Source organism: Carcharhinus amblyrhynchos, chromosome 3 (genome assembly GCF_965287045.1).
Source record: "Carcharhinus amblyrhynchos chromosome 3, sCarAmb.v2.hapA, whole genome shotgun sequence".
In the NCBI taxonomy this organism is placed as follows: domain Eukaryota; kingdom Metazoa; phylum Chordata; class Chondrichthyes; order Carcharhiniformes; family Carcharhinidae; genus Carcharhinus; species Carcharhinus amblyrhynchos.
In genome coordinates this window covers 103,985,424-104,010,865 of record NC_137326.1, presented here as the reverse complement: position 1 = coordinate 104,010,865, position 25,442 = coordinate 103,985,424, and the positions used below count along the sequence as shown (strand labels likewise).

The following is a 25,442-nucleotide window of genomic DNA, read 5'->3' as shown; positions in this document are numbered from 1 at the left end:
CAGAACACTGAGTGGCTTGGAGGGGAACTTGCAGGTGGTTGTGATCCCATGTATCTGCTATCCTTGTCCTTCTAGATGGAAGTGGTTGTGGGTTTAGAAGAGCTGTCTATGGATCTTTGGTGAATTGCTGCAGCGCATCTTGTAGATAGTACATATTGCTGCTATTGAGCATTCATGGTGGAGGAAGTGGATGCTTGTGGATATCATGCCAATTAAGTGGGCTGCTTTGTCCTGGATGGTATCAATCTTCGATGGTTGTTGGAGCTACACCAATCTGAGCAAGTGGGGAGTATTTCAACATACTCCTGACTTATGCCTTGTAGATGGTGGACAGGCTTCGTGGAGTCAGGAGGTGAGTTACTCCCCACATTATTCCTAGTCTTTGACCTGCACTTGTAGCCACTGTTTTTATATGACAAGTCCAATTGAGATTCTGGTCGATGGTAACCCCAAGAATGTTGACAGTGGCAGATTCAGTGGTGGTAACACCATTGACTGTTAAGGGGTGATAGTTGGAGTGTCTCTTAATGGTGATGGTCATTGCCTGTCATTTGTTTGACATGAACATTACTTGCCTCTCCATTGTCTTCAAAAAGAATGGGGATAGGGCATTGATGCTTTGATGGCCCATTTGCTGCCATTTTCAGCTTACCTTGTAAGAATGGAAGTGTGTTTGTGTGTGTATGTGTCAGCATGTGCTTGTCTGTGTAGGGCTTGGTGAAAAGCAGGAGAGATGCACCCGTCAGGATAGAATGGTGTTGCTGATGTATAGTTAGCACAGATGTTGGAAAATGCGAGAAATAATTGTGAGGGTGAAAATGGGTGTAGAGTATGCGAATAGCAGCAGAAGGAGCTTCAGTGATATGTGCTGCTGTGATTGGAATGATGGATCATGAGGAAGGAAAGCTGGGGCAATTGGCCAATACTTCCATTCTGCCAAATTGTCGTGAGTATGCTGGAGATTAGGTATCATGCACAGCATTCCTTTTGGTAAATCAATTGAACTAAATTAAACAAACTAATGAATAAAGCAAGGAGGGCAGCCCCAAAAAAAGGGAACCACCCAAAATAAAAAAAAAGCACAAAAGAAACTTAACACATTACACTAAAATATATTTATAGGGATCGATCATACACCCCAGTCCCTATGGTGCTCAACAAACACGGAAGACCTCGATAATGCCCTCAGACATCACATGCTCCCTCACCAGGGACACCCTGGTATGAATATAGCCACAGTAGAGGGGCTGACAGCCGGGTCAGATGACCCCCTCAATTGTCTGCTGGCTGGATCTATTGCATCATGCACAGCCAGGACCAGAAAATTAACTGTGGCAATATATCCCCCATATTACAAGCATACACCTGGGATCACTCATTGTTTGGACAGGTATATGGTAAATTAAAATCTCGCTCAGGTAGGTCTGTTACTCTGGTGTGGTATACTTGTGTAATGGAAATAGCAAGGCATTGCTTAAGGATAGGAAATGCACACTATACATAAATGTTTTAATGTATTATAGGGGACAGCTTGCAAATGGAAAGGTTGTATTGCTCTAGTTCTAGTGCTCTAGGAGCATCTATTTCAATGCAACATTTTCAGCAGCCAATTAGGCAGTGGATTGATTTATTTTGCAGCATGGAGTTCCATTGTCACAGGTACTTATATGAAGCTGTCTTTAACTTTCTTAATTTGGTGACAATGTACTTTTAAAAATCACAGCGACCCTTAAAGAATGGGAAGAATGGGAAGTCCAATTAGACTTAGATTTTCATTGGGATGTAACTAACAACTTTTGTATTTTCTATCTAAAATGTGCAATGCACCAGGGTCAACAGTGGGGGAAAAGTGCCAACTTGCTGCATGATTGAGATTGTAAGAAGTTTCACAACACCAGGTTAAAGTCCGACAGGTTTATTTCATGATTGAAATTGGCCACAGTGAAGTCTGAGGTCAAAGTACCAACCAACTCAAGACCAGCTTCTTCCCTTTTACCAGCAAATGTTCCGAATAGAATCCCTGCAGTACAGAAGGGGGCCATTCAGCCCTTCAAGTCTGTACTGATCACAATTTACCCTGCTAATCCCCCCTGACACTAGGGTGCATTTAGCATGGCCAATCCACCTAACTTGCACTTCTTTGGACTGTGGGAGGAAACCCAGTAAAAAGTCTGACAACACCAGGTTTTAGTCCAACCGATTTATTTGATAATAGACTCACAATCTTTCGGGTTAGTCCCTTTGTCAGGTGAATGGAGAGTTCCGGCCTCAGACAGAGCATATAAAGCACAGACAGTTTAGAGATTACTGATTAGAATGCGAATCCTTACACCTTGTCAGACTTTTTACTGTGTTTACGCCAGTCCAACGCCAGCATACCCACATCATGACTACTATCGGAGGAAACCCATGCAGGGACAGGGAGTGCAAACTCCACACTGAGAGCAACCAGAAGCCAGAATTGAACCTGGGACTCCGGCACTGTGAGACAGCAGTGCTAATCACTGTGCCACCCTGCTGCCTTTTGAATGGACCCACTTTATATTTAACTTGATCTTTCTTTACACCCTAGCTTTGACTGTAACATTACATTCTGCACCCTCTCCTTTCCTTCTCTATGCACGGTATGCTTTGTCTGTATAGCGTGCAGGAAACAGTACTTTTCACCGTATCCCAATACGTGTGACAATAATAAAACAAATCAAAAAGGTGGAGCGATCTCATCCGCAATTGCTGCCTTAGACATGTTTTCTCTCTCTGTCCCCATTAGTGTGCAATGCCACTGAGGTCTCGACTTTGCTGACCGACAGGCGGGGATACTTTCCCGTGACATTGTGACGGTGTACGCACAGTTCCCGGACCTGGCACGTGAGAAGGAGGCGGTAGGGACCGGAGACTGATAAGAGAGAGAGGGGCGGGTTCAATCGCAGCGCCAGCCCCAGCAGCACGGACAGGCAGTTCCCGTCACTTTCCCAGTCACCTCTGAAGAGAAAGCCTGTGAGAGCCCGAAACTGCACATATCAGCGCCGGCTGCTTCCCAGACAGAAAGCAAGTGTGCAGCTCGCCTGCAGTGAAGAACCCATTCAGGATGTACCAGGGGCACATGCAGGTCAGTCACAACGTAGCCGAATCCGTGTTTCTGTAATTTAAAAATTAAAACAAAAGAATAAATTCGTGGTAACCTCAGCATGAACGTTGGCTTTCAATGATCAAAATACAATCAGAGCGAAACGAGTAAATGGCATGCAAAATGAAAAGGAAATCGTCAAGGTGATCGGCGGGGGGTTGGTGGGGGGGAGTGGCGGTGGTGGCTGTGATAGTTACAGCATGATATACAATAAGGCACGAGAGTTTTCAATTGTGCATCTGGGATGAAGTGGCAGGTACATAATTGGTGTTTAAATTAAAGAGCGTGTAATTATCAAGGGCTTACCTCTAGTTTTAAGTGGAATTACGATCCAGTTTACGACGAAGGCTAACATGAACCGCAGTGTAGCTTTACATCTAGTACATGTTTTAATACATTTAAGTATTACGCAGAAATATGATGCCTGACACTCGTCAATTCAAGGGCAAGGGATGATAGATGGGAAAACGGGGACGGAATCTGCCGCGTTCTGGACGTTTTAATGCAAGCAGCACTTAGTTGGTGAAGAAAGCCAAAAAAAATTACAATTTTGGTAACGTCTTCTTGTTGCAGTAATATGTCGCCACGTGTATACCATGGACACATCGCATATCAGAGACAGTAAATAACTACTAGGAACGTCAGATTATTAAAGGTGTACGAATTCTGAGAATGGTTATCAGTGCTTCAATTAGAAATCTCCATTTTTAGACACTTGTCATTACTGAAGCCAGAAATTTGTTTCTTCATATAAACATTTCCATCATTACTAATCTAATTAATTTATAATCTTGAAATTCACTCTTGCTCACAATACTCTTCTCTGCAACATTCTTAATATTTTGCCAATAGTTTGTGCAGCTGATAAAGCAATTTTGTTATATATTGCAAGTATTGATCTTAGAATGTGCCTGTGTTCCGCACTAGTGATTACATCAAAATCAGCCACGGAACAGTCAATACAGTAATTGTATAAATGAAGGCAACAGGCTCGCAGACTTCAATACTTCCTGTTCAGTAAGCTTCTCTGACTCTCGGGGAACTTCTTTAATAGCATGTCTCAGCAACTCGAGGTAGTGTTATTCAGCAACTGTGTAATTGCGTGGTGAAACTGCTGTTACATCTGCAGCAGGACTTCCGAAATTGCCAGTGTATCAGAATTTGATTATCCCATATTTTTTGTTTATGCATCGCCCCACGCTGCTACTTCCACCAAAAATTCTCAAGAATATATGGGGTCTGACATGCTGTTCAAATAGGCACCGAACGACCAATTTCCCCATTCAATTGAGGCACTTCTATCTGAGATTGCATTTTTCATTTAGGCAAGTCTACATTTAGGCAAGACATGACAGTTATGACAAATGGATGGCTTTGTTCCTGAAACTAGATGAGAGTAATCATTCCCAGTGTAGATTGGTAACGGGTCAGACATCAATGTAGAGATGCCCCCAAATTATTAACCTAACAATAGGGAAATCACAATTCACCAAAAAATCAGTTTTGCCAATGCATTATTTCTATTTCCAGCAACCTGTGATCATAGATTTGTATTTGAAACAGGCAATAAATCTTAAATTCCCACAATAACAGAACAGCTTTGTAATTTCTCCCCAAGTGTTGAGCCATTTATCAATTAGTGTGACAGCAATGTGTGAAAACCATATTGACAATTCATGTGACAAATTAAAAACAATTTGAGAATTGTAGAGTATTTTGTTTTGATGGTTATAATTTGGTTTGGTGACATGAAAAATGTGTTCGGTACAAATTTTAATCAAACTTTTAGTTTAAGTGGTCTTCAAAAGCAAACACCGCAGTGATAATGTTGACTTTGGGTGATTGTGTAAAAAGGGTGATATTGGATCAACTGCCCATTTATACGTCTCTTAATTTTCATTTTGAAAATCAGGGGAGATGTATAATGGGTGAATGATCCATTACATCATTGGCCAAAGTCAAAATTACTTCACCTAAGTCCACATCATGCAGACAGAGTTAATGCTTCAAGCTTGATGGTTGTTTTTCTGGCTATCTAAAGTTCAGCTTATGTTAAATACATTAAGTAGAGTAGTTTGGAGGTTTATAAGCATTTGGCTTTTTAAAGTGCAAAATTACTTGTGTACGTAATGACAAGGAAAAAGTAAATGGCAAATGATACTTTTAATGAAGCCATTGTGAGATTTGTATTTGGCTATTATGCATTTTCCATGCAAATCTAAAGCATGGTTTAGACAATATAATTTTAATTTTTTTTGTTTTTGACATAAAAGGTGATGTCAGGGCAACTTCAAAGTGCAGCACACTTTTGGGGGGAGAAAAAAGCACTGCACCACTTTTTATAGATAATCACTCATTCCAAAACAGCATACCGACCCTGTTCTTGGAAATGAAAGTTGACTAATAAGAATCAGTTGTATAGTACAAATGTATCTGTATGCTTTCAAAAACCTAAAAATGTTGCCCCGTAACTCCTGATTAATTTTGAATGTGTACAGCACAACAATGAACACAAATAAATTAAAAAATGCAAGCAATGAATTAAGTGTTTGAGAAATAACATCAGCAACCTTTCCTTATACAATCAGAGATATTTTCCCCTAACTTCTTTGGTAGAGTAAATCTATTAATTTAATAAATCAAACTTTTCAGATAATACTTCTAAAGGTTTTCATTTTCCCATAATTGTGTTACTTGTTTATGTCAAACCTGTTTAAATACTCAACTAATTTTTACCTTTTGTGTTGAAGTAAGTTTTAGAATTGAATTTTATCTTAATCCTGTAACATTCCTGCAGAACACTTTTAGACTCTATAAGCATTAAACATGTTTTTTTTAAATAAATAAAGACTTGAATTGAAATATAGATATTTCCTCCAGGGGGAAAAAAAACTACAGAAAATTCTATACACAGCTGTGAAATGTTTGAATGGGATATCTTTTTTGTTTTCTCCAGTCCTAATATGAAGATGCTGATTCTGGCTATTATATTTTCCCACTGTATCAAAGGTATTTGTGGTCAGTCTTTGTATGTGAGTCCAGATAAAAAGTATCAGCAGGCTATTGCTTTTGGAGTAGGGAGGATTGTGATCTTGCCTAGTAACCATAAATACAGTTTCCAACTGTGAGCACTGCTTAATAATGAGTAGCTGACATATTCTACTTGTCTTTGGTCAGTGTGGTGTCCTTTTTATGGTCCTCACTGCCACCATGCCTCAGAGCAGCTAACTGAGCACTGATCAGAAATTGATCTTATTATCTCAAGAGTCTGACAGGTGCAGAAACCCATCACCTTTAAGTGTTTTGCAAATCTTTTTAAATGAGTCACAAACATGAGTAATATTGCCAGATATTAAGTGCATACTGTCATCTGAATGTATCAAAACACAGATGGGTTAAACAGTCCTTGCCAAATCTCAGATTCAGGGACACAGAGGTTTGTACAGGAGTTCTCTTGGAATTGAGCAAGCTGAAGTAGTGGGCAGAGTGCTGGTGTTTTGCTGTTACATAGCTAGGACTAATTTACATAAAGTACATTTGGCTTGCATGTTTATATGGAACTAAATTAAAATAATACAATCCTCCAATGGAAAGTAAATGCAAGCAGCACCTCTGGCTTATCTGGAAAAATTTGGAAGGGAGTGGGAAGACGCAGTGGAAGATGCATGTCTGAGATTAAACCTGAGATTAAGGATCATTGTTGGGACAAAGCAGAGGGAGTTTTATACAGAGCTAGCTAGTTTCCCTGATCTGGGATTGCTTGATACTGACACTTAAGTGTTAAGTATAGGAGAGAAACAGGCAGACTGCACTTGTTCCTTCTCATCAATTATCTGTAAGCAGAAAGTATTTTGAATTACTTTTTAAAATGTACGATGGTATGTTTTCCCCAAACCCAAGGTGTGTGAGATCCAATTTACATTCAGCAAACTCATGTTATGATTAATCCGGAAGGTTAGATTATTCCACATTCAAAACCAATAAGAGGAGCGTTCGTAACTTCCTACTCACTACTCACACACAAACACCCGTACACACACAGTAAGAGGGTGGAGAATAGAAGAAGGAGTTTTAGAATAATGGACAGTAACAATACTAGAAACACAGAAATTAATATTTCTGATTCTCATGAATCCAAGTTCCATAAGGAATTCTTTGACGTAGGAATTTGAGTTCAGCTCGCTGAAGATGGGAGTTATAGAATTTGCTTTACAGTTGGTACTGATACCACAAAATGAAGTACATGCATAGAAACTGGGTTCTGCAGGTGATGGTAAGACAGCTTCCAACAGGTGCAGGCTGTTGTTCTGTCTGAAGTTCTGCTTCATGGGGTTCACTGGTTTGTATATTAAATAACAGATTGCATGTGATGCCCAAGGATGTAATGTTAAAACTGTTCAAAAGGCCAGAGGCAGCACAGTGGTTAGCACTGCTGCCTCAGTGCCAGGTGCCCCTGTTTGATTCCCAGCTGGGGCCACTGTCTGTGTGGAGTCTGCATGTTCTCACCATATCTGCATGGGTTACCTGGTTTTCTCCCACAGTCTTGCTGGTTAGGTGAATTGGCTATGCTAAATTCTCCCTCCAGGTACCTGAACAGGCACTGGAGTGTGGCAACTAGGGGATTTTCACAGTAACTTCATTGTAGTGTTGATGTAAGCCTAATTGTGACAATGATAAATAAACTTAAAAATTTGGATAATGTAACATGGCCCATTAATGGTTAATGGTAGGTCAACATCAATTGTTGTGCTTCTGGCCAGAATTCTATTGTTCCTCCTTAGGAAAGAGCTGAGATAGATATTGTCATTTCTTCTCATATGTTAAGTTTCATCTCTTTTGTGATAGTTCAAGTTGGAGAAATAATACACTTCCTCTGTTGTCATTGATTGTACAAACCATGTGCAATGAGCTGTGAGGTTCCACAGATTGAGAAGGAATTATTTTGTTCTTGTAACTCCTAGCCACAGCTTTCTGAACAACGGGCCAATACCGTGGTCATGTGACTTGTAGCAGCCATCATTTTTGGTTCAGCAGAAAGACATGGCAAAAGAATCAAGTTTTGGATTTCTTTACATTTCATATGTTCCCAACCTTAGGAAGGGTGGGATTTTTGTCCCAATTTTCAGAACTGTAATCTAGTATGACAGATTACCTACTCATTATAGAAACCATTCTATTTTCATTCCATTAGTTTTGTTTAAATGAAAATTGGCTGAGTTCTTTAATGTGTCAGCAATCTGTTCAGCCAGATTGCCACATAAAAGGAGATGAAGATGAAAAATTTCTGGATGTCTGAAATGCAAAGCATTCTATTTGCCTACACTAGCATCATTTCCTTGCTGAGCAAGAAAGAGCAACAAAAATTGTTAAGTAAAAATTCTCTTGGTCTAATACCCAAATAGTGTAGTGGAAACCAACCATGTCTGTATTTGATGTGAGTGCATATCTTCCTTTCTGTTAAGAAAAGTGAAACACAGAATTAACTTCTGGTCATTATTGGAAAAGTAAAAAGCCACTCACCTGCCACTTGGGTGTCAGTTTAGCTTAGTTGGCTGGATGGCTGGTTCATGACACAGAAAGACACCACCTTCTCAACCTCGTTCGTTGTCTGAGGTGTGATGATTCTCAGGTTAAACCACCACAAGTCAGTTCTCTTCTTTGGCAGGAAGAGCAGCCTATGGTCATTAAGGTCTGTGGTGACTTTTTATAATGAAAGGATAACAAAACTTGTTGAAGATTATATAGAGGGGAACTGTTGAAATCTTAGTTTTAGTCCAGTTTCTTGGTGTGCAACCTGAGTCAGGCTTTGCCTTATAACTTCAGATGACTACGCATTGCATTTTCTTTTCCTGTTGAAAACTGAATTGTGACATGAACATGCCTTGCAACTGTGAAGTCAGCACAACACAGTAGCATGCAGTTCGCATACTGATGTAATTGATGCAATGTGTCTGCATTGCTGGACCCAATTTTTTTTATATATATTAGAAAACAATGAGATGTTATACTTAAATTTATTAGGAAAACAGTTTTTACTAACTCAACATTCAAAATAATTCCATCAATTTGTCAGTGGAAATCAGTAAGAACTGATAATTGAGAAAAAGGAAGTTAAAACCAAGCACCTGTTCAGTTTCAAAAGATGTTTGGCAGGAAAATGAAATGGACATAATGACTGCAACGTTTACATCAGTACATTTTCAAGAACTGATGTACATACTGTTCTACATTCGCTTTGAAGATAGTGATTAATTAAGGTGGACTGAAATCACACAGTTTATATGAACTTTAATGTGGAAGGGATGTGCACTGAATATTCCACTTTCATCAGATAGCATAAATCTCTATTGTAAACTGATGTGTTTTGCAATGACAATGTGCAACTTTCAAATTAATGCATTTGTGATGTGCACATATGTGACTTGTTTAGAACTGCTTCCCCTTGGATCATTGATATTTTCTTTCCAAAAAAAGCAAATGTTTGTCTTGCAGGTAAGTTGTAAACTATAACTTCATTTAGGATTTGTCATTTCAGGACCAGTCTGTTTAGGTTCAGAAGTGTCTGAAAACATTCAGTTCATTCACATGAAAACCAACATTGAAAGCTCTGAAGAAAAGTCATACAGACTCGAAATGCTAATTCTGTTTTCTCTCTCTGCAAATTCTGTCACACCTGCTGAGCTTTCCCAGCACTTTCTGTTTTTGCTTTTATTGAATGCTCATATATTTTCTCATTATTGAACAGCATTACTCTATCACTGAAAATAAATTGTCACATTAAAATGGATACAAAACAAAATGAAAAAAAAATCCACATTAAGATTTATTTTTAGTGTTTAGGTTATAAAAGCAAATTCATTTCCTGCTTTGTTTTCATGCAAATATTGTGCCTTGCTGTTCATGCATCTATTACATCTGTGTTCATTTCCTACTCATTTCATTATCTCTACCTTTTTAGCAGCATCACTGAGGTTTATACTTGCATTCGCAGCATTAGAACAAACATATTAACGTACTCCATGGATGCCCTGAAGCAGTGAGATGGATCTCTTGGGGTCACACTAATTGCCAAGTCCACTGCGCTCATGTTACCTTTTGGGTTTCACATAAAGCAACTTCCATTCATAAATTGCAAAGGTTTCCAATTTCCAATTGATGAATGACCAGCAGCATATCATGCATGTCCATGGCTTCTTCCTTGGAACCTGCTAGGACACTTCTGTACTGTGTCGAACATTTAATTCTAACCCTTTTCTCTCCAAAGCAAAGTAACAGACAGATAGCTACTTGGAGGTAAACCCTATTCTTTGCATGTTGGCTTACAGATTATCTTAGCAGTCCTCGCTTTGCTACAGAATTCCTTTACAAATAGATCCTTGAGATAACAAGAGCCCTGATCAAGCATTAGACCGTAGGATCCAACTTATCAGATACTTACCAAGGTCTGGCTGCTTACTGCAATACAGCCCTACAAAGAGTGTCTGATATGATTGTGGTTTTATTATGCTCTGCAACTAGGGCATGAAGCCAGCATTGGAAAATGGTTTTTGACATGATGAAGATAAAGACACTGATGACGTCAGGGATGGTAAGGAAGTGAGAGGGATTCAGCCAACAGCAGCTTATTGAAGAGAATTTCAGATGAACAATCTGTGCTCACCCATAATAACAGTCATGCCTTTCAACTTTAAAATCAAAAGCATCTGCTCAATAACAAAATTGATATTCATATCACCAAATGTTGCAAGATTACAACTACTGGAGATGTATAAAACTGTTGTTTTGCTGCCTGCAGAAAGCTCCATTATTTTACACCAATGGCAAACAAACTGTGTTTCAGTGAGTGTGAACTTCTGCTGCCTGCCATGAAATGTTGTTTTCTTTAGGCCAAATTGTTTCAAGGTGACTATACTGGTGTCCGTAATTTGGGGGGAGGGAGGTTGCTGTGGCTCGTTCAAATGTTAATAAGGTAACCACGGTCCATGGTGCCCAAGAGGGGGCCCAGCTGCAGACTACAACAAATCAGAATCTGCCAAGGCCTCTTTCCCCATTGACAGTGTTGGGATCATGTTCTATTCCCGTTGCAGAACTGCCCCTGCTACTGAGATGCAACTCAGTGTAATGACTGATCTAAGTCTCTGTGCATTTGCACTCCCATCTATCCGAGGCAGAAGTGGCTGAGCCCAGAGCATGCATGGCTCCAGTTTGAGCGTCTCTCTAAGGTGCTACTGCTACATATTACTGAAATGATTCTCGATTCCAAATGCCATTAAGCTGAATGCAAGCTCTGTGATAGACTGCAAAGTTGTAATATCATGATTGGGAACCCATTGAGAGGTGATGGTGAATTTCACTATACTATATGATTTGCAGACAGCCCAGTCGTTCAAGCAATTACCTATCCATGTAATTTTAATATTGTATGCTAGGTTCCTGAAGCCTGCACCTCCATTTCCTTCAGTTGCATTAGGCTGCAAGCTGACCCTCCTAGTCAGGTCTTCCCTTAGCCTTTCTTATTGCATCCACTTACTCTTGCTCAACTTGATCTGATGTGGCAAGGGTCCATCTAAAGCCATTAATATAAGTGCCAAAGATATTTAGTTACTTTGTCACGCTGCAACATCACAAGTGTCTGAAGTGGCTCAATTGGCAATCCTTGCTACATGTGGTCCAGGCATAATCATGTTGTCTGATGCAGAATTCCACGTGATATAAACTCTTGAAGCCTGATGTGCTTTTCTCCTTACTCTTTCTTCTTTCTCCTTCTTCAGCCATCTGTTTCCAATATCCTTCGCTCCCCGATGGCATTTAGCCTTCCACTCTGTTGGACTTGTTAGTTGAATCTTGCTGACTTGCGATATTAATATCCAACAGTTCAATCCTTTCTGCTTATTGGAAAGATTTATTTTAAGGTAATGTGATTGTTATTTGATACACTCTTAGGTATATTTTTCTTTCTTAATTTTAGCAAAAAGATAAATATGACCAAGGAGACCTGGTAGTTAATGATAATGCCTTTCTTGATTGTTTATTCTATTCAGAATGTTGCCCCAATGCTTAAAATATATTTGCAAATACTGGTCCCTGAAAAATGTCTATTATGGGCTTAAGAGGCAGCTGAACAGTTTTGCTTGTGGTTGGAAAAATATAAAGATTGGTGTAATTACTTACTTATAACTGAATAACTTTGAATATAGGAGAATATTTCAATGGCTCACAGAGCACTGACAGAAGAGAGTTATGCAGTATAATTTTCATTCTGACAGTATGGATGCTGTCATTGACAGGTCTTCCTAGTGCAGGAGCTAAAGGATAGCCACAGAGTGCATCGGCCATACTGTTCGCAGCACAGATAGTGAGTGCCTCAATACCACAGATTTGTTTTCTACCTTTTATATCGAGGCTTGTCTATTGCAGAGTAAGATGTAGGATTGTTCCTGAGATTTGCCCTTCAACTGATATACTAGAGAAGTATAAAATGACCAGGTTTACACACAAACCATCAATGGCTAATTTCATCTGTTAAAATGAATAACTAATTTGAATTACAGGAAACAAGCAAGTGATATCCTATCATCATTCCGATTTCCATTTGTTATTATGTGCACAATAAGGCCCTTATCCCAATATTCCTGATAGGTTGAAGACCGTATGCTTTTGAATTGATTCTGACAGGAAGGGATTTACTGCAAGTGCTTTTAAAGCTTTTCTTGGACAGTTACAGTAGGTTTAGTCATCTTTACTTCTTATCAATTCTAACATTACATTTTAGAGATTGTGAAGATATGCTATTTTACATGGTGTTTGTTGTAGTACACAGTTCAGAAATAAACTGGCCAAGCTCTTTTTATTCAGTGTCATTGAATGTGCTTTTCTGTATTTTAATGATGTCCTTGATCTAAATAATAGTATTTTAATATTTCATTAGTATTTGGAATTTAATCTAGTTATTTTTTTCCTTTGGTATGAGTTTCATGCTTCATCTTCTGCCTAATATGTCACAGGAAATATGTCACAGGAAAAAAAAACCAGAGCCTCAGCCAATTTATTGCTTAAAATAATCAGAAAAAATTAAAACAAAATTTGTTCAATAAAACTAAATTGGGGAATATTTTTAAAAGTGATCTGGGCTACTCAGTCATTTTTATTTTATATTAATGAAAGATTATATGAGATAGGGGAATTACATCTTAATTCAATTTAACAAATACTTGCACAATGCATGCCAACATGTATTATGCTATGTATAGTTTTGGGATGTGGGTCCCATTCCCCAGTGTACAGATGTCCAAATTCAGCCGCAATGCTATTAGGCGGAACTGAACAGAGACCAGGTGCTATGCATAGCAAACAATAAAGAGGGAGTTGATGTAAGTAGCCTTCCAGGAGCGATGCTGTGAACAGTACTGGCAAGAGCCTGAGAAATTGTGTATCATCTGTAGTAAGAAGAAGAAGGAAATAAAGCACGTTTGTCCTCAGTGGCAATCTTTGAAGAAAAACTTGACAAACCTGTTTCATAAGGATTTACATTTAAGGACCACTTGACAGAATATGCACATGAAAATAGTCTTATACTGGCGTAGGACCCTGATTTTAGATGTTGAGAAAGGGTCACCATGTTTCAGGTGAATAATGGTCTCCCATTTTGAGGCGAGCTGAAACAGTTGGATGAATTTCATGCAGTCAACAGAAAGGAGATTGTTTTCTGACTTTTGAACTGGGTGGCATGGTGGCACAGTGGTCAGCACTGGTGCCTCACAGCGCAAGGGATCTGGGTTCGATTCCCAGCTGGGTCACTGTCTGTACGGAGTTCTCCCCATCTCGATGTGGGTTTCCTCTGGGTGCTCTTGTTTCCTGCCACAGTTTGAAAGACATGCTAGCAAGGGTGCATTGGCCATGCTAAATTCTCTTTCAATTTACCCGAATAGGTGCCGGAGTGTGGCGACGAGGGGATTTTCACTAACTTCATTGCAGTGTTAATGTAAGCCTTCTTGTGACACTAATAAATAAACTGTAAAACTGCCCTTGTTGTCAGTGTAAATGGGATAGTGGGCAATTAAAATTGGTGCCTTTAACTAACACAAACCAATTACATCACAGAGGTCTTCAATGACATTTTTATTTGTGAAGTTATTTGTGAGAGTATGGTAATAACTGACAAACTTTAATAGCAATTTATAGAAGTGAATGACGTGCAGTAAAAATGCACATATTTAAAGGGAGCTATTACAGCTCCCAGTATAAAATAATAGCTCTGGAAAGTGTCATAACCTTTATAGTGAACCATTTAATTACTGCTGACAGTAAAGTCCAGCCAAAAAATTATCATAATTTATTAAAATCTGGTCCAATATCTCAATCATAACTTTCTGCCACCTGATCACCAATTTAGTTGTAGGGTGAATCAACCAACTTTTCATTCTTTTAAGTTTCTAGTCCTGCATGCAATTATAGTTTTAGGAATTGCCTCAAGTTCTGAAGAGCAGACTCTGTCATTCAGGTAGCTTGATGGTTTTAAGAAGGTTTCAAAGTGTGGAAGAATAAGTGTCCAGGACAAGGGAGATCTAAACTTTCTCTGTGGGAGCCTGAAGGGAGACTTGTTCCTCCTGGATATTTATAACTTTGCCTGTTTGAGCCTCTTCCATCCCAGACTCCTCTCTTTCCTCGTAACACTTGGCAAGAAAGTAATAATCATTTTGCCTCTCATTCTGTTGGTTAAAATCAAAGCCTGATCTGTAGTTTTTAAAAAGTACCTCTCACCTACTTCTGGTAAATGTCGTTGGGTGCTCAAAAAGTAAGTAATGTCACCATAGTTCCAAATGACCATAGGATGTGACTGGCGCTGATTTAACTTGAGGATCACCACTCCTCAGGCAAGGAGCAAGATTGAAGAGGCAGGCCTTTATGAATAACCTCAGGCGGTACAGGAATTGAACCCATGCTGTTGGCATCACTGTGTTACTAACCAGCCATCTGAGCTAACTGATCTGACCAGATTTATACATGCAAAGGTTTAAAGTTTATTTGTTAGTATCACAAGTACATTAACATCACAGTGAAGTTTCTGGGAAAATCCTTTAGTTGCCACACTCTGTCACTGTTTGAGTACACTGAGGGAGAATTTAGCATGGCCAATGCACCTAACCAGCATGTCTTTCAGACTGTGGAGGCAACTGGGTGACCCAGAGGAAACTCACATAGACACAGGGAGAATGTTCAAATTCCCAAGCTGGGACTTGAACCCAGGTCTCTGTGGCAGCAGAGCTAACCACAGTGCCATCATTCCACCCACATGCCTTGTACTGTCAATGGCTATTTTCATCTGTTAAGTAACTAATTTGGATTATAAGAAATAAGCAAATCATATCCATTTGTTATTACGTGCAAAGTGAGGCCCCAGAAAGGTAGTCTAAAATAGGAGAGCAGAGTACCAGATGATTTTTAACAGCATGCCCTTTAGATTCGGCCAAGGTTAAAATTGCCCTTCAAGTCAGTAACTGGGAAGGAAGACAAATGGAAAGTTGATTGCACATTTCAAATCTTTGAATAGTTGTGTATTCCCTTTCACTGCAAACACTATCCCCTTTGATTACACAGGGTGAATAAATGGTTGTTGTCGTTAGCAATTTAGTACTCTAGAAAGGTCATATTCCTCTTTTGATGTGTCTCAGCATGTGCTAGTTTCCAGAGAACAATGGAAAGCCTATTGCAAGGACTGCCATGAGTTGTAGTAGACCTAGATGATGTTATGATAACTGATCGACAGAGGCTACCTTAGAGAAGGTGTTATAGAAATTTCAAGAGGCTGGAGGTTGCCTCAAGAAGGAGAAATGTTCTTTAGGGTGGCATGGTGACACAGTGGTTAGCACTGCTGCCTCACAGCGCCGGGGACCCAGGTTCAATTCTGGCCTTGGATCACTGTCTGTGTGAAGTTTGCACATTCTCCCTGCGTCTGCGTGGGTTTCCTTCGGTGTTCCAGTTTCCTCCCACACTCTAAAGATGTGTGAGTTAGGTGCATTGGCCAGGCTAAATTGCCCCTTAGTGTCAAGGGGACTAACTAGGGTAAATAGGTGGGGTTGAGGGGGTTTGGCCTGGGTAGAATTGTGGTTGGTGCACACATGATGGGCCAAATGGTTGTCTTCTGCACTGCAGGAATTCTATGATTATAAACCACTGAGGTAGCTTATCTGGGGTATCGTGTAGATGGACAAGGATTACAGCCCATGGAAGACCACGTCAGAGCAATAAAGGAGGCACCAGCCCCCAGAAACACACTTGAACTCAAGTCACTCTTAGAAATGGTGAATTACTTTGGGTGTGTTCAATTATGTTTGTCAACATTATTGGCTCCCTTGCATTAGTTTTGGGAAGATGTCCCAGAGAAAAGCTTTTAACAGTAAAGCAATGTTTACATTTATTGAGTTTATTGATGCATTTTTACCTGTTTCGGGAATTGCTGTTAACCTGTGACGTGCCTCCATAGAGTGTTGATGTAGTATTGTCCCATAAGATGATGAATCTGAAAGACCTCTCATTTACATCTTAAGAGCCCTGTCTAGGCCAAAAAAGGCTACTGTCAAATTAAAAAGAAGGCTTTTCAATAGTATATGGGGTAAAGAAGTCCCACCAGTATGTGTATATGACACACTTTATCAGGCTACAGTTTATTTTTAAGAAGGCATGGCTATTCCATCTATCATATCAGCGTTAATTCTGTCTACCTATGAAAATACATTCCAGCGCTAGCCTGGAACACATTTGGTGAATGCGGATGTATTTAGCTGGCTGCCTTTACTAGAGTGTAGCATCTCCCCCCAATACCTCAGAAATCTCTTGGACACTCTGCCAGTTTTGATGTAGTAAATCAAATATTGGATGAGCCAGGATCTGCTGTTGTCCAAAGTGGGGGAGGATAATAAAAGGTTGGGCCAGTGAGCCAGTTTCGGAAGAGATGAAGCTATATTATGTATGGAAAGATTAATTAAGTTGCAAAATGGCATCGTACTTTAGGGAGCCAGAGTAATTGTCCTTGTACTAGGAAGGGAGTTGCTCCTAGCCAAATTGCACAGTGCCCATCTGGATATATTTAAGATGTAAATGCTCACCAGGAGTTATCTATGGTGGCATGGCATTGATGCTGAATCTAGTGAATAATGCCAATTACAACGAAGATTGCCTGCTACAGCCCCATTGCACCCTTGGGAATGGACAGCCAACCATGGATATGAGTTCATGTTGATTATGTGGGGCCATTCTTGGGTGCAATGTTTTTGCTCCTTTTGGATGTCCATTCAAAGTGGATGGACGTATTTGAAATGAAGTCTATGACATCAAACACTACAATTGAAAGATTGTGTCAGTACTTTTCAACCCATGGGATATCTGAAATCATAGTGTCGGATAATGGAACAGGAGTGCTGAATCCAAAATTTCAAGTATATCGGCACTGTGGCTTACCACCCAACACCCAAGGGATTGGCTGAATGAGCAGTCCAAACCTTCAATCTGAGCCTTACAAAACACTTTAAGAAGTCTCACAACACCAGGTTACACCAGGCCTTACGAAGCAGTCACGGGCAACCCTGGAGACCAGAATCTCATGATTCCTTCTAGGCTATAGAATCACTCCACACTCAATGGTGGGAGTCCCACCAGCAGAGTTGTTGATAGGCTGGAGTCTTAGGACCAGAATAAACCTGCCTCAAGTTGGGACTCAGGAGTTGCTATTATCAAAAACAGGACCTTTGTCTTATGAAGTGTGTATATATATGTGTGTGTGTATGTATATAAAGGAGAATCGTCTGGAAGCGTGTAGCCCATTTAAGAGGACAGGAGTTGTCCCAACAGTCAGTACTGCCGCCTGAAGCCATGTTGCCAGCACAAAATGTTGTTGCCTATCTAAGCAGTGAAGTACCAAGTCAGCTTGTGACGGATGAGTCTGTTGTCTCCATGGAAATGGATGAAGCCGAATTACCAGTATCTGGTACAATCGTTTCTGCAGGAAGCAACCCTAACAGAGGAGTTACACACTCCACTAGAAATTAGAAATCACCTGAAAGATTCAATTTATGCTGGACTGAATGCGCACACTTAAGGTTCAAATTATTGGGGATCGAGTAAGTTAAATGTTATCAATGTATTAAAAGAACATAAGGGGAAGGGATGCGGTATTGTTCCCTTTAAGGGGCAATCTGCAAGAGGGTCACATGACCTGGGTAACCAATCAGGAACCAGGGTGGTGGGAAAATCACCATAGGAAATGTGGGCTTTAGTATCAGTTCAACTCTTGAAGCTGATTGGCAGCCATGAGGCTGCAAAGTTCTATTCTATACTTGTATGTAAATAAACATTGCAGCTGTGATTTACCTAACTGGTGGACAGGAATTATTACAATATCTATGTCTCCATTGATTCCTGAGAGATCTCATTATCAATTATCACTATTGGTTTTGTTTCTTTCTGTCTTTTCATTTCAATATTCTAATGGCTATCTTTAATTCACACCCTTGCTCTCACTCGGGTTATTCCAGCAGATTGTAGGTCTTCAGTGAATTTGGTCAACAAGATAGTTGCTGTGACTTTCCTTGTGAGGTTTGAAGAGTATTTCTGCTCCTGTGAACTCAATAAAGGAAATTCTTGCCTTGAGAATCTCCTTTGTCCTTTTCAAAACATACCAAGCATCTTCAGCCTGGTAAGAAAATCATTCAACTTCCATGCTCAGGATCTGTTTGTTTATGCTATTGGGGACCCATTGATTATAAGAATCCCAATTCACATAAGTACGTGTATTTCCCATCTAATTTAGGCATTATCCACCTGCAGAACTTGCACATTAATATTTGAAGCAACAACAGAGACTGAGTTCCAAATGAGTATGTAACCCACTCATTTCTATTTGCGAACCTTGCCAAGTTTTGACAGGATAGAATGGTTAAATTATGGGCAGCAGGTGAGTAAGTAGAACTGAACACTATCAGATCAGTCATGATCATATTGAATGGTGGGGCAGGCTCAAGGGGCTAGATAGTCTACTCCTGCTTCTATTTCTTGTGTTCTTATGTAAATTTACCCCCGGTGAAAATTAGCCTTTTCTTTCATATAGCAAGATGAAATCTAATCTACTCTTACAATGTAAACATTATGACCAAGGCTTTGCTTTATTTTATACATTCTGTGTGATCAAGCTACTGGTCCTGACAATGACAGTGAAATTAATCAAATTACTGACAACGAGATAAGCAGTTCAAATATGCATTATGTGGTCAACATATTGAAGGGACATTTGTAATCATGGACTCATTTTGTTCACTTGTTCTGACTAATTATTAAACAAACAAAAATCACAGAGTACAGCACTATTGCAGTGAGATACGCCGTTATCTGTACCAACATTAATGAATTTCACATAAATTATTAATCAGAAGTATAATGGTTAATCAGTTATTAACGAACAGACTGCACTTGTGGAAAAATAGGTTTGGTATATTTGGGCTAGATTTGACATTTGAAGTCAGTATTTCCCTGGTGCAGCTTATTGTTGCTTTAGCTCATCAATCAATGGGTGGAATTCTCCCAAGCCCTCACCAGCATGTTTGATGGCGAGCAGAATGGGAGAATATGGCAGGAGGACCAGAGGTCTGTTTCATGCCAGCATGAATTTCCACTGGTGCCTGCTATGGTGGGTTGAAACCTCTGGAGCTTGTAACCCTGGATCACCACCACTGTGGGTTAGGGATGTATTTGTAGCTGGATCTTCCAGATCTGGTGTGCTGGACAGGGTCCATCTTCCAGCCTCAGAATGTGCCTGGAGACCCAACTTAATTCTCAGGAAGTTCACCTATACGCAAGGATATTTTGGCCTTGGAGGGAGTGCAGAGGAGGTTTACTAGGCTGATACCGGAGTTGAGGGGGTTGAGCTACGAGGAGAGGCTGAATAAACTAGGCTCGTACTCGTTAGAGTTTAGAAGAATGAGGGGAGATCTCATTGAGACATATATGATGATGAATGGGATGGATAGGATAGGGGTGGAGAGACTCTTCCCGCTTAGAAAGGACAGTAGGACTAGGGGGTACAGCCTCAAGATAAAGCGGGGGGCGGTTTAGAACGGAGTTGAGGAGTAACTTCTTCACTCAAAGGGTGGTGAATCTCTGGAATTGTCTGCCCGTTGAAGTGGTGGAGGCTACCTTGCTAAATATTTTTAAGACGTGGGTTGATGGGTTTTTGATAAGAGAGGGGATTAAGGGTTATGGGGAGAGGGCGGGAATGTGGAACTGAGCCATGACAGATCAGCTATGATCTTATTGAATGGCGGGGCAGGCTCGAGGGGCCAGATGGCCTACTCCTGCTCCTATTTCTTATGTTCTTATGTTCTTTCTTCAAGTGATGTTGGCTGCCTTTTCAATATGGACACAAGGGCAGACCATACACCATTCAGGCCTGCCTTGTTATTGAATACAGCATGAAGCACCCGAGGGTGCATAATTAATGAGGTCGCAGCCAGAAGATTTTGTGTGTTTTCCCACTGGCCACCGCAGTGGGAAACGAGCAAGGTTCCTGCCTCCACAACGGCGCTTAGTCTCAAAATGGGAGAATTCCACCCACTATATCAGTTAAAAATATCAACTGAAAGAAAAGTGTAAACTTAAAGCAAAAAAAGAATCGGGACCAGCGAAGTGTTTTTTACACAGTAAGACGGTTTAAATATAAAACAACAACAAAATGCTGGAAAATCTCAGCAGGCCTGACAGCATCTGTTGGGAGAGAATATAGCCAACATTTCTAGTCCAGATGGCTGTTTGTCAGACCTGCTGAGATTTTCCAGCATTTTCTGTTTTTGGTCCAGATTCCAGCATCCACAGCATTTTGCTTTTATCTAAATATAAAACAAGAATGAAAGCAGTCCCTACAGATCCAGAAGTTCTATTTCACTTTTCAAAGACGCTTGGTCTGATTCCATTACCCAAGCAGCTCAAATTTTTATCAATACGTTATAAATGTTGCATTCTATTTGCGCAATAAATTTTACACAATGGGTAAGATATTGGGCTCGTTAACCACCAATTTCGGGTGCAACAAATCCCTTAGAAGTCCAAAATGGCATCAGCAGCAGCATGAGCACATTACATGTGAATCTCACTGGATGTTGTATTGATGAATGTGTTAACGCACCTGCAGTGAACGGTTGCTAAAAGTGCACAGAACAGGAAGTTGATATCTTCTATACACATTTCTGGTGCTTCTATTGCTGTTTAAAGTTGTAAATGTCTGGGGGAATGAGTGGCATACGCTAAAGAAGTTTTGGTGACTTCAAGACTTCCCAAATAGGGCACAAGTAGATATTCACGGGCATGACAAGCTGTTGGAAGAGGGAGAAGACTTCTCAGCAGGGGGCAGTATTTGTCTCAGTACTAAAGCAGCAATTCTCCACCTTGAACCTCTAAGGAAAAATTTCTGAGACATCTTTGCTTCAGTAATGACCCTGCCGTTGAAATCTGAGCATGTTGCAGTCACAGCCGCAACATCAAAGCAGGCCTAGATCTGCATTGCCACAGGTTCATAATGGCCATGAACCTGCATGTGTCTAGGTTCCTTCCAGGTAAGAGTTGAAATTAGCAGTTTGCTATCCACTATAGCATAAGTGCTGAGGCTGTCTACTCTATGAGAAATAATTGCATTTTATACTCCTGCCTAAGGCAAGTAAGTAGAATGAGAATATGGCTTCTCCAGGATTGCAGGCTTTCTTATGATTCAATACCACAGATTGCATTCATCGCTTTGGAAACACCACCTGTCAATACTGGAACTGAAATAGATTGCGCATCTCAACATCCAGCTGGCATGTTACCATACTGTTGTGAAACCATTGTTTTATAATAAATTACTTTACGAATCTACAGACTGAAGTCACTAATTGAACTTTAGAAAGTACTAAAGCCACATTCCATTGACTTTAAACCACAGGTAAAGATGGCTGCCAATCTGTATCACTGACTTATACATTCCAAAGCCACTAAATTGGAGACAACTACAAAAACTCACCAAGAACAGTTACAATGAAGGAGTATGAATGAAGGACATCTCCTATCCCAATAGCAAAGCATCCAGGCAATCACCTGGGTTTCCAGCTAAGTGGAGACAAATCATTTGATGTAATCACTTGGACAATGGCACTCTAGCTTTGAAAGAAAATTTCCCAGACATCATCTAAGCACAGGTGATATGGTGATGCAGTATTTAGCACTGCTGCCTCACAGCTCCAGGAACCTGGGACTCCCCATGACCCTGAATTGGAGAAAGCAGTTAAGGGAAAGGCAAGAATTGCAGTGAAGATAATTTAAGCAAGTAAGTCAAGCAACAGGGATCCACTAGCCATAACTACATTTGGATCATTGAGTAGTTGAAGAGAGAGGGTCTTGTGGCAGCTTACTCTTGGTGTGTTTAAGCAACAAAGAAATGCTACAGAGGACTGGTCAGAGGCAAAAGATGACATGGGTTGTTCACTGAGAATATGAATGGTCACTCTCTAGTGAACGACCCACTCAGACATATGCAGCATGAAAACAGTAAGATGTTGTAGAACAGACCATTGGCTTGCTGGAATAATTGTTCCACTGTGTGGCCTGCTCTGGAGGAACCCTGCAGTACTTAACTGAGTGAGGTCAAGATTCTTGGCTGGCAGTTGTGTGCTCCACAACCTTGCCATCAAGAGGGTACAGTGGTTCCTGCTGACTATATCCACAAGCAGCTCCAGAAATAGCATTAGGAGGAGGATGAAGGAAGGGTACAAGCTAGACAGCTGCTTTCTTCTTTGGCTGTCTGTGTGGAACTCAATGTGTGATATTGTTAACCACAACTTCAATTCTCCATTCATCATCAGCCCAAATTCTAACTTGCTTTAGTCACTGATCTTATTTGCAGCTACTTTGCCACATGCAAAAATAAAACACTGCAAAAAAAACTTTCAAAACCAAATTTATAAATAAATTCTTGCCACGTTGCATAATGTTTTATAGTATGCATCCTCCTATTTAAACGTATGTACTTAATATATTTAGCCCATATAAGCATGCATGGGTGACGTCATTGGCAGTGCAGGTTTTAGCGGAGCTGACTTGCTGCGAGGGACCTGCGTAACTAAATGCCTTTAGATTGGAGTCCATGCTGTGCTGTATTTTGATATTTTTGTAAGTAAAGAAAATTGAATATCACAATGCATTTGACTACCTTTTTTGTGGCCAAGTTACCACACATATTCAAATCCATTACCACCCTGTCTTCCATTTATCTTTGCCTTACCTGGTGCTTCTACTACAGTGCTATGCCAGTGCTGGTTGGTGGAAGGCTGCTTTCTCCCAATAGGGTAGATGGCTGATGAGCTTGGAGATCGACCTCTGGAAGCTCTGGGGCTAAAAGGCCGAGTTGTGGACTGCACCATCTCAGCACAGATGACAGCAGACCAGGCTGGGTGACTGATGGGCAACAATGCACTGAAATAACATCCCAAAAATATTTATAAAATCAAGAGGTGAAAAGTAATTGAAAAACTAATAAAACTAAAAAAATTAGTTTACTCAGTCACAAGTAAGGTTTATATTAACACTGCAGTGAAATTCAATTAGTCGCCACAGTCCAGCGCCTGTTTGGGTCAATGCACATAACAGGTATGTCTCTCAGAATGTGGGAGAAAACCGCAGGAAACCCACGCAGACACAGGGAGAACATGCAAACTTCATACAGACAGTGACTCAAGTTGGTATTCGAACCCAGGACCCTAGCGCTGTGATGCAGAAATGCTAATCACTGTGCTACCGTGCCGCCTAAAGGCTGACAAGTCCCCAGGACCTAATGGATTTCATCCTAGGGCCTTAAAAGGAATGGCTGCTAAAATAAAAGATGCATTCATTGTAATTTTCCAAAATTCCCTAAATTCTGGGAAGTCCCATCTGATTGGAAAATAGCAAATGTAACACTTCTATTCAAGAAGGGAAGGAAACAGAAGTGAGGAAATTGTAGACCAGTTAGCCTAACATCCGCAGAGGGAAAATGCTAGAATCTATTGTTAAAGAGGTTATAACAGGTCATTTGGAAAATCTTAATGCAATCGGGTAAAACCAGGTCAACATGGTTTTGTGAAAGGAAAATCACATTTGGCTAATTTACTGGAGTTCTTTTGAGAAAGTAACAAGTGATGTGGATAAGGGAGAACTTGTAAATATGATGCATTTAGTTTTCCAGAGGAGGTTTGATAAGATGCCACATCAAAGACTATTATATAAAATAAGAGTTCATGGTGTAGAGGGTTAACATATTAGCGTGGGTAGAGGGCTGCTTAGCAAACGAAAAACAGAGTAGGGATAAGTGGGTTGGCAAGTTGTAACTTTGCCAACTGTGCGTGGTGCTCAATGATTTATAATCTATATCAATCATTTTGATGAAGGGACCAATTTGCTAATGACGCAAAAATGGGTAGGAAAGTAAATTATGATGAGGACGTAAAGCATCTGCAAAGGGATTTAGATAGGTTAATTGCATGAGTAAAAATCTAGCAGATGATGTATAATGTGGGAAAATGTACACTTTGAAAGGTAGAAAAGCAGTATATTACTTAAATGGAGAGAGATTGCAACATAGAGGGATCAAGGTGTCATAGAACACAAAATTAGCATCCAGGTAAACCAAGTGATTAGGAAGGCCAAATTGAACGCCTATCGTAAGGGAAATGGAACCTACAAAACTCAAAGTTTTACTGCAGGCCCTTGGCAAGACTACATCTGGAGTACTGTGTACAATTTTGATCTCTTTTTAGTTGAAAAAAGGTATAATTGCAATAGAAGGAATTTGGAGACGGTCCCCTCAACCCTTTTAACTCTTTCCTGAGTTAAAGGATGTAACTTTTGTGAAAGGTTTGAACAGATTGGCCTATACCCAAACTAGTTTTAAAAAAATTGAGAGGTAATCATATTAACACATACAAAATCCTAAGGGAATGTGACAGTGGTAAAGACAAGAAATAGGAGACACAGTTAAGAATATGCTTTCCCTTTTTATGACTGAAGTGAGGAAATTTTTCTTCTGTCATTGGCTGGAACTTTAGAGTCTTGCCCGCCATGGGAATTGGAATGGGCAAGGGGTGTACCATGGAAAGGTCTGTTAACCGCAGGTGGGATTTTACCATTTTGGGATGAGCAAGGCCATAAAATCCCTCTCATTATGTCTCTGAAATTCTCTTCCCCAGAAAGTAGTGGAGGCTGAGGTCATTAAATTTATTCAAGGCAGAGTTGGATTGAATTTTGATAGATAAGGGAGTCAAGGGTT

The 25,442-nt window shown here is 40.1% G+C and overlaps 1 protein-coding gene across 3 annotated transcripts in view; it reads left to right on the top strand.

Moving 5' to 3' along the window:
- The first annotated feature begins 2,941 nt into the window (after positions 1-2,941).
- The window catches only part of pex5la (peroxisomal biogenesis factor 5-like a), a 185,769-nt gene continuing 163,268 nt past the window's right edge, over positions 2,942-25,442 (top strand). For all 3 annotated transcript variants that reach the window (XM_080185633.1, XM_080185632.1, XM_080185634.1), the window contains exon 1: positions 2,942-3,109. In XM_080185633.1, the coding sequence (XP_080041759.1) occupies positions 3,089-3,109 (21 nt within the window). In that variant the 5' untranslated portion in view covers positions 2,942-3,088. The remainder of the gene's footprint in view (positions 3,110-25,442) is intronic.